Source organism: Contarinia nasturtii, unplaced genomic scaffold (genome assembly GCF_009176525.2).
Source record: "Contarinia nasturtii isolate CC-2019 unplaced genomic scaffold, AAFC_CNas_1.1 Cnas_scaffold_1699, whole genome shotgun sequence".
Lineage (NCBI taxonomy): Eukaryota > Metazoa > Arthropoda > Insecta > Diptera > Cecidomyiidae > Contarinia > Contarinia nasturtii.
Window position 1 is genome coordinate 4,082,060 of NW_022199032.1, and position 9,527 is coordinate 4,091,586.

A 9,527-nucleotide genomic window follows, 5' to 3' on the forward strand; every position below is an offset into this window, starting at 1 on the left:
CATAAATAACATGCGCTCATAATATTTTTTTTTCATGGAAAATAAAATATAATTTAATTGGTATTTAACATAATATCTGGTTACTTTCATTGGAAAATAAATAATAATCATTTTCTGTAAATGTAGAGAATGAAACATCGGTAACGTTTAAAAGACGTTTTGCGTAAATACGGTTCAAACGTGAATACGTCTGTTGGCGAGCAAAACAACTGAACAACGATGTGAAGTATACATACGAATAAGGCATAGCACACAAAACACGTAGCTCAGTAAGAACGATGGACGCTTATTCATATATATTTTCAGTCTTGACGTTGTTATAATTCACTGGCGCAACGATACAGCAACATTCATAAGATATCTGTGTGTCGATTGGTTCGTCACTCTGGCTTCTATTCGATGTCAAATAAATCTTTCGCCTTTTACTAAAGATTTCTGCGGATAGGAGCACTCAAATGAGTCTAAACTGAAATTTTTTGTTTGGATCTGAGTAATCGGATCCTATTTAATACACAACATTGAAAAAAAAAAACCACCTTGAATACAACGATATTTCGAGTGTAATTCTTTATGACGGTAAATGATAGAGTTAAATTGATTTTAATCAATAGCATTTGTAAACGATGACTTCGCCGCTATATCACACAATCACACAAAACATATTCAATTTGTCTTTTATGCGATTTACAATGATAGCGTTCAATTAAACTGGATCGTTTAATTAAAAAAAAATGTTTCAATGGAGAACAATATATCGACAATGGCATATGAGTAGGTAAAGTAATTCTGATATGGATATGAGTTGAATCAATTTGTGGTTCGATCTGTATTTCTTGAAAATAAATGCAAGCCTTTCCAAAAAGTGAGAAATGAGATAGAAACCGGATATATAGACTTTCGTTCATTTATCACATCTTTATTATCGGCTCATTGTTTTGTAGATTGTTTCTCGATTTGAAAGAGGAGAAAAATGCGAAAATCCAAACAAAATCATCTTATTTCTTTTTATAGATATGAACAGTTATTTGTGCTTCCTCTTTTTTTTCGTTGATTCACAATAATAAATTGATTAAAATTATGTATATCGTTCGTTAGGTTCGTTTCAACATTCCTGAATTTCAAGATGAATTCAATGACTTTGTGCCGCAGGCATGAGCGCGCGCAATCGTTTGTATATACGATTTGTTTGCCGTATTGTTTGTAAATTTTTTTTATTTTGTTTTGTTATCAGAGCAATGAAATGAATGGATTGGCTTTTGGCATTTTCAAATGACTCTCACCATGTCTATTATTTTCATATTATTAATTGGTTAAACATATCCTAGGCTGGAACTTACAAAGAACCGCAATTTCCTGAGTTGCATGAACTTTACATATTCCGAAATGGTTCAGTACAGTTTTTTATTTCTTTCTTTGGCTCACTTGGTGTGGTAATTTGCTTTCTTTCTCGTTAGACATATCTTCTATCGGAACCGTTATCGTCGGAACTGATTTCATCACAGAAACAAGCAACATGCATACAAAATTTCGAAAACAAAATTTCGGCCTAATTTATTATATAAATATTGTAAAATTGATGATTGCATGTAAAATGACTAATTTGTAGACGTTTGATGCGATAATGAAATGTATGGAAGAAAAATACTTTTGTCTATTTTAATTTAAAACGATTACGAAAATAAATAAATAAAACTACACACATTCCGCACTGAATATAACGGCCGTACATTTGGCGAGCATCATAAGAGAGTTTATTTCAATAAAATATTATGATACATGAAATTAAATTGAATCTCTTTCACTTGCCATCGGTTGTTTGATTAATGTTATTTTTTTAAATAAAATAAATTGCCTATGTAAATTTGAAATTGATATCGCTCTCTAGAGATAGTATGTGTGGATCGATTGATGTTTTCAGATGAAATGTATTCGGTGACAAATGAAAAATAAAATATATCTCCTGCACTCTGCGTGTTGCATATGAAATACCGTTACTTTTCAAAGAAGAAACAAGAAAAACAAAATTATGACGACGGCATGTTGGTGTCAAAATAATTTGGCGTGAACCAATGCACACCACTTTACTACCTCACCGAAATCATTTCAAAATTGGTGATTTTTTTTCTTTCTTGTTGCTTATTGTTGTTGGCATCTGAATTTATGCGACGGAGCTGAGTAAAATTTAATTTGATTGTGTGAGCAATGTTGCATCAATTCAGACCAAAGCCAACCAATACATTGAACTTCGGGCAATTCGCACACCGAAAACGAAAAAAAAAAACCTCCACCACGATGTAAAAACAAATGAAAATACAAGTGCATTTGCACATATATACATGTGATCGCGCGCGCTTGACAAAACTTTCTGTAACTTTTTTCGTCTTCTTCTATTTCTTCATTTTCGATGGTGTTTTTCTTTCCTACTCGCGCGCGATACATTTTTTCCCGTGGTTGCCGTTGTCGCTGCCATTATTTGTTGTTGTCTTCGTCTTCAAGGTAATTTTTCTTAACATTCATTCATTTTTGCTGATACAAACGCTGTTTGGTGCAAATCACCATTGCCGCCGCAACACAATACACATTATCATTTTCTTTTTTGAAGCATTACACTATGAAGCATTCACACAGTGTGCTTTCATTCTGTACATCTATCTATGTATGGGCTATGTTTATATGCTACATTTTACCAGCTACATATACGATACGGCGATTTTTTTTTTCTTCGTCTTCAAATGTATTGAAAAATACGCGAAATAAAAACAAAAAAAAATACAAAATACGACGTCGACGTCGATGGCGAAGAAGAAATATTTATCGTAATCGTGCAAGGTGAATTTCGCTTTCATTTGGTATATAAAGGAAGCCGTCGATAAGTTCACAGTTATCATTCTCAGTTGAAAAGTGGTTCAGCAAACGTATCACTCTGACAAATCAACAATCAACGTCGACGAAACAAACGAAAAAAAAACACACGAAAAACAAATAGAATTTGTTTAAACCAATAGTGAATTTAAAATAGCAAACAGTTAATTTGTGCTTCAGTGCAGTTTTGTTCAATTTTTAAAAAAATAGTTTTTTATCACATTTTTGTAGAAAAAAATGGCATTTAAGGTAATTTCAGAACATTATTTTTAAATATTCTTTTTCATTTTTATACGATGATTGGTGTTCAATTTTAAACGAAATATTGGTAAAGGATGTAAAAAAATAGATATGTGGTTGTGAGACAATGATGTTTATATCAATTCCTGAATGTTTGCACACACAAAAAAAATTAACTGTGCTCTCGAAATTATTTTGAGAAAAGAAAATATTTTAATTTCAAACAATTGCATTTTCACACACACGTGTGATTTGATTTTTAAATTTGTTTTTATTAAAAGATCGTTAGGAAAAAAAGTAATTCAATTACGTTTCTTGCACACAATTCGGTTCTACGTTCTTGCAAACAATTTAAAATCGAAAAGGTTGAAAAATGAAGAAATGCACATGAAAATATGATAGCGATGATATTCATTCAAGACATGGTGCTCTTCCTCAATAATGGCATTTAATTTTTTTAAATAAAAAAAAAATCTGCTTCACAGCAACAAAATGTCGAGAAAAAAAATGTCCAAGAAAATTTTCATACTTTATAATTGTATTAATTTACACACATCAACCAACACAATTTCAACAAATTCCAACTAGTTAAAGAATATTTCATCTCTAGATGAGAATTTGGCCGAGTGATATTCAACGAAGTTTGTATTGCCGTAACATTCATTTAAAAAAATAAAGCGTTATGCGTTGGAATAAAGCCAACCTTACCTTCTGTACATTCTCTTGTTCAACATATTCATTCTTTTTGAAATTGCGTTCGGTTGGACAACACTGAAATGGGTTTGTTTTCAATTTATGATGATTATTTCATGTATATCGGTTATTCAATTTCGATTTGAAGTATATATCGGTTATAAAATCATATCGGATGACTTAAAAGAGATCGAGAATGGAATTGATATTGTGCTGTCTCGATATGCATCGCTTACTTCCTACAGTCGTTTTTAGTCCACCTTTCTTTTTTGCTCTTCATACTATCGAATTGGAACTATCGAATTGGAACTATCGAATTGGAACTACCAATTAAATGTGTGATTACCTAAATAATTTGTATCGTCTATCCTTTCTATTATTTCCAACATTGATTTTCGTTTTCGGCCCAAAAATTTCGTTACGTTAAACGTTTGGATCGATTTCTGCGGCAATTAATTGAAAAATATTGTATCGATAATTATTCAATCGATTTTGACATTTATTGATGGTTTGAATGATCCCAACATTTCATTTAAGATGTTTCGATAACGAGAAAAATAAAACGTGTAACAAAGTCATATGTGAGGAAAAATAAAATTGCATAGAGAAAGATATGCAGCTAAACGCGTTTTTTTTGAAGCGTTTGTTATGAAAGAATGAAAGTGAACTTGCTCATTGAATATCAACCTGTTTGCGCGACTAAATGCATAATCTAAATATAGTTGTCGAACTCGATATGGACGATGATCCTCAAAATGTGCGTATCTCTCTTGCACGTGCATGAGATTCTTGGGTGCAAACAACAAAACGGGAAAAAAGTGTTTGCATACATCTGCGTCAACGCTCTTGAGTTCAAATGATCTGTTATTACGAAACACATAGAATGCTTCAAAGCAAATCGTTATCGTGTTGATATTTTCCAATAAATATAAATACAATATAAAAAGAAATGATATTCATAGCTACATATGTTTTTACGGTCATTTTCCCTTTCTCTCTTATGCGCGCTGATCGACGTATGTTGCATTTCTTGAATCGCTTTTTTTTACACTGTTTCATCATTAATCTATTGTTCGTTCGTTTTGTTTTTGTTTTGCCTAACGTATTACATCGTTTTGCATTTTGTATCGTTTTGATGGGAATATGCTTAACAATTTACCGGTACATGATATCATGCAGCAAAGAGTTTGAGGAGCCGGTTATGTTTGTGTGTGGTGATTTATACATTCCTGTATTCACTTTCATATGAACACGTTTTGTGATTAGTAATCATAGGTCAATAGCTTTTTGTAGACAAGACGTTCAATAACACGTTTTAGTTTTTTTTTCTTTGTTTTCATCATTATCATCATCTTATTTTTTTAATAAGCCTATGATGCAAGAGCGCCCCAACGTGATCATAGATGATAAAAGCCATAAACAGATGTCGTAATTGCATATGAGGGAAATCGTGTTGCATTTTGTATTTTTTCTTATCTGCATCAATTGCCATGCTTTCTTAGTTATTAGATTTGGATACACAATACAAAACGAAAAAAAAAAAATGTGTGTGTGTGTAGAAACAAATTTAAAACAATAATTAAATGTGTGTGCAGAGCGGTATATAATTAGAATCGTACAATTGGGATTATAATTTTGTGCTTTATTTTCCAGTTCATTATCCTTGCATCAGCTGCTTTGTGTTGTACTGCATTTGCTTATCCAGTATTTGAGGACTACCAGTATGCAGGACACGATCTCAGCAGCACACATGAAGGCGATAACTTTGATAATGGTAGTTATCAGCCAGTCGCATCGCCTAGAATAGGCGTACATGAATTGGGAGGACACGAAGACGAACACGTCGATTACTATGTAAGTATCAACCCCCCAAAAGAGACACCGAGAGAGAGAAAACACATCCAGTGTGTGTAGACAAAGCGAAAGCTAACAAATCATTTTGTTCATTTTTGCATTCCTTAATAAGATACAATCATAATTGACGTGTGGTTTTTCCACATCATTTTTTCCTCGTGGTTTGTTTTTTGTTTCGTTGTTATTTTGTTAATACGAAAATCGGAACATTCAAATCGACAAAACCAGAAATGAGAAAGCCACACTGTGGTGAAAAATATATATGTATATAAATCTTCCATTTTCATAAGACATAATTGTGGTCGCGGGCACGCTTACTAACCCGACCAGATGATAACGAGATAGGAAAACGAAATGATTTTACAAAGCATGCATAAAAAAAAGATCAATAAAAACCAACTGAGCTGGTTCGTTCATTACGTTAGATGCGCATCTCAATTACCATCGTTTAGAGCATCGACAGTCGCACGTACACAACACATTACAAACGGTTTGTAACATTCATTAACGTCGTTATGCGTCTATCATTCGGCTGCATTTTTCTTCTTCTTATCGTAGCTGCTTTTCCTCTGCTTTTCTCCACATCTCATGTGCTCTTATACTCATAATATATGACTCAATTCAAGTTACGCGAACGCGTGCGTACACAGGAAAAAAAAACGTACACAAAAACGATGCACATCTCCTTCGGCAGAGTGAATGAATCAGTGAAAGTTACGTTACACTTTGAGGCGCGAAAAAAAAGAAATATTCGAGGTCAGTGCCACATGAGATGGATGCATAGCACAGTGCAAATGGAAAATGTATGTGACGCGGTAGAAGAAAAAAAAACTCACACAGCATGCAATCATTATCTCTGTTGATCTGATCGTTTCATCTGATTGTTATGCACTTCGCATTCTCAACATTGTTAACGAATTAGCCGAATTGGCGTCGAATCTCGTTTCCAATGCTTCAGCACACAAAACGAATTCATTCAATGGTGGAAGTCAATTGTGTAAATCTCTTTTTAAACACAAAATAATTATTCAAACGTTATTCCGTTATCATTAAACCGTATTGAATGTGTATACATTTTTCTTCTTCTTCTTTTTCTTCAATTTATGTGATTTTCTCGCTTCGTTAAATTTTATTTTCACTTCGATTTTATATTATCATAATCAGTGCTAAAAAAATTTACAAACCATACGAATAAATACGACAATTGCTGAATTTTCCCTCATTTTATTCTCTGTTTTATTTTTTTTATATTTCATTTGCACATGGCTTTGTTACCAATTTAGGCACCACCAAAGTACGCATTCAAATATGGTGTCAACGACTACCATACTGGTGATGTAAAATCGCAACATGAGACAAGAGACGGTGATGTTGTTAAAGGTATTCCCATACATTTCGATCATTTTGTTTTTATTATGTAATTGCAATTTCGTGTATATTTTCTTTTTTAAATGTCACCGTTGTTGTCTTTGTTATGTCGTTACGATTTCTGCAACTATTATATGTCACATCTTTTCAGGTCAATACTCTTTGGTAGAACCAGACGGATCAATTCGTACCGTTGACTACACGGCCGACAAGATAAATGGCTTCAATGCAGTTGTACACAAAACTGCTCCAGTTCACACTGGTCATGATCACTACTAAATGGTCACCACACATTTTGGGGCCGTTCATTTAGTTGCATTAACCGGAATAATTTGTCTTCATTTAAAAGAAAAAAGCATCCGTACCATCTTTACGCTTTTTAAATAATAATAATATATTTGTTGCAAAGATGATTTTTTTTTATTCGAATGGAAAACCGATACACAGAACGATGGCATTATCTATTTTATATAGTTTTTCTTTTAGATTTTTTTGTGTTTATAATGGAAGGAAAAAAAATATTTTGGACTTAAGTTATGTGGATTATTACTTAAATTCAATATTTCGCCTTTTTAAACTTGTGAGATCATGTATTTTATCGATCCCATGTATTTAATATTGATAATTTTTTTTAAAGATGATGTACCAAATAAGTGAAATATGTGCGTTTGTAAGCTGAATTGTATAGGAATTATTTGTTCTCAATAAAAAAAAATTGATAAATTAATTAAATGTTTAACATGTGTCTTTTTTCAATAAATCATAAATTCGAAAACTGAGCAATTTCGAGGCGTCTCCATCTGTCGGATGAAAATAGAACCTTTTGATCCTAAACAACTTCATATCGTTAGGTTTTTTTTTTAGTTCTGTCACGAGAATAAAGCGACCACATTTTATGTCAAAACACGCTATTCGGTGCATTTTATTTAAGTGAATGTAAAAGTTATACATTTTTTTTTTCGTCTAAACAAAAGATATTATTAGTTAAATCGCAGATTCATATAAAATATCAAAAAAATGTCATCGGAACCGACACAAGAAGTGTGTCAAATCGACTTGACCAAACTCAATTTACAGCAATTGCAGCAGTTGAAAAATGAATTCGAATCGGTACAGTGAATATATGACTAACCAAAAATATAACTCCAATAAAGAGAAAAAAAAAAATAGTGTCACGCACACCCACACATAGAATGCCATTTAGTTTTTTTTCTTCTCTTTTATTGTTTGTATGAGTGAATAAAAGTCACTAAAACGTTGTCCCTTCCATTGTAGGAATTGAATGTGTTTCAAGATTCACTGCAAACACTTAAAATAGCTAAAACAAAATTTGATGGTTCAAAAGAAGCACTGGAACAAATAAACGAAACCTGGACGGATAAGGAAATTTTGGTACCATTGACGGGTAGCATGTATGTGAAGGGAGTCGTGAATAATATCGATAAATTCATAATTGACATCGGTACCGGTTACTATGTGGAAAAAGATATAACCGCATCAAAAGATTACTTTAAACGGAAAGTCGATTATGTGCAGGAGCAAATGGATAAAATTGATATGCTCGGTCGTCAAAAATCAAAAGTTTTGAATGGCGTCATTGATGTGATTGAAATGAAAATTGCCGCCCTCCAAGCACAAGCTCAACAAGCCGCCGCCGCAAAATAAACTTTTGCATCGTTCACACAAACACCCATACACATCCGCAATTAATTTTTTTTTTGTTGTTATTTCGTATATTGCCTAATTTGTAATCAAGTTTAGTTTTTTACGATTTGTTTTTTACTTTACAATAGAAAATTGATTGCCACTTGATACACTCACAATTTAAATACAATTTTAAGCATCAGCTTTCTTGAGACAAATAGCATTTAATACAATCAATATAAAAAAAGCGGATCTATTTAACTCATTTGAAATAATAAAAAAAGAGTAAAACAACAAAAAAATCCATATTTAATGATTTATCATTTTGTTTTTGTCACGGAAGTTTGATGATTTATTTTGAAGGGACTTTTTGAAGAAAAAAATGACAAAATATCTCATTTTAAAGAGAATTTTTTACTAAGCGATGGAATTTTTCTATGATTTATTAAAAAAAACGCTTTTTTATCTCTAAAATTAACTTTGGCTGCTTCCGTACCGGTCAATTGGTCTTCGAACTCAAATGAAAAAAATTTGTGGAAAAAAACACCGACTTTTCAATGGAATGTCATCATTTTTTGGAATACCAACGAAATAATGAAGGTGCCAGCGATACGTAAACTCTTACATTTGCACTTTCATCGTGCCCAACTTTGTGCGTTGTCACAGACGATTATTCAGTTTTCTTTATTATATTTTGTTTGGTGCTTCGATGATTGATCACAGCTCCAAGTTTTTCTAAATATAATAATTACACAAAAATTTACCATTTTTTGTTGAAAAATCATTAAAATTCCAATGGATATGAATATTGGAAACGCAATATAGTTTTCTTAATATATTCTTCTTTTTATTTGTATAACTTTTTT

General features: G+C 32.1%; 2 protein-coding genes and 1 non-coding gene across 3 annotated transcripts; all 3 read left to right on the forward strand.

The window, feature by feature from the left end:
• The first annotated feature begins 380 nt into the window (after positions 1-380).
• LOC116347176 lies at positions 381-502 on the forward strand. Its single transcript, XR_004201656.1, has one exon. It is a non-coding gene; the product is annotated as a U5 spliceosomal RNA (small nuclear RNA).
• Positions 503-2,880: 2,378 nt separating this feature from the next.
• On the forward strand, positions 2,881-7,744 carry LOC116346846 (cuticle protein 8). Its single transcript, XM_031777095.1, has 4 exons — positions 2,881-3,111; positions 5,449-5,649; positions 6,933-7,029; positions 7,169-7,744. The coding sequence occupies exons 1-4, from the start codon at positions 3,100-3,102 to the stop codon at positions 7,294-7,296; spliced, it is 438 nt and encodes a 145-aa protein (XP_031632955.1). The 5' UTR covers positions 2,881-3,099; the 3' UTR covers positions 7,297-7,744.
• A 153-nt stretch (positions 7,745-7,897) lies between these two features.
• On the forward strand, positions 7,898-8,967 carry LOC116346939 (probable prefoldin subunit 5). The gene is made up of 2 exons (XM_031777262.1): positions 7,898-8,127; positions 8,293-8,967. The coding sequence occupies exons 1-2, from the start codon at positions 8,035-8,037 to the stop codon at positions 8,680-8,682; spliced, it is 483 nt and encodes a 160-aa protein (XP_031633122.1). The 5' UTR covers positions 7,898-8,034; the 3' UTR covers positions 8,683-8,967.
• Positions 8,968-9,527: the final 560 nt, after the last annotated feature.

What these genes read in the sequence shown, in the direction of transcription:
- LOC116346846 (XM_031777095.1), top strand. An exon ending in ACGAACACGTCGATTACTAT is followed by an intron (nt 5,650 to 6,932) that starts GTAAGTATCAAC and finishes TTACCAATTTAG; the next exon opens with GCACCACCAAAGTACGCATT. An exon ending in AGACGGTGATGTTGTTAAAG is followed by an intron (nt 7,030 to 7,168) that starts GTATTCCCATAC and finishes ACATCTTTTCAG; the next exon opens with GTCAATACTCTTTGGTAGAA.
- LOC116346939 (XM_031777262.1), top strand. Translation starts at nt 8,035, where the DNA reads ATGTCATCGGAACCGACACAAGAAGTGTGTCAAATCGACTTGACCAAA. An exon ending in TGAAAAATGAATTCGAATCG is followed by an intron (nt 8,128 to 8,292) that starts GTACAGTGAATA and finishes CTTCCATTGTAG; the next exon opens with GAATTGAATGTGTTTCAAGA.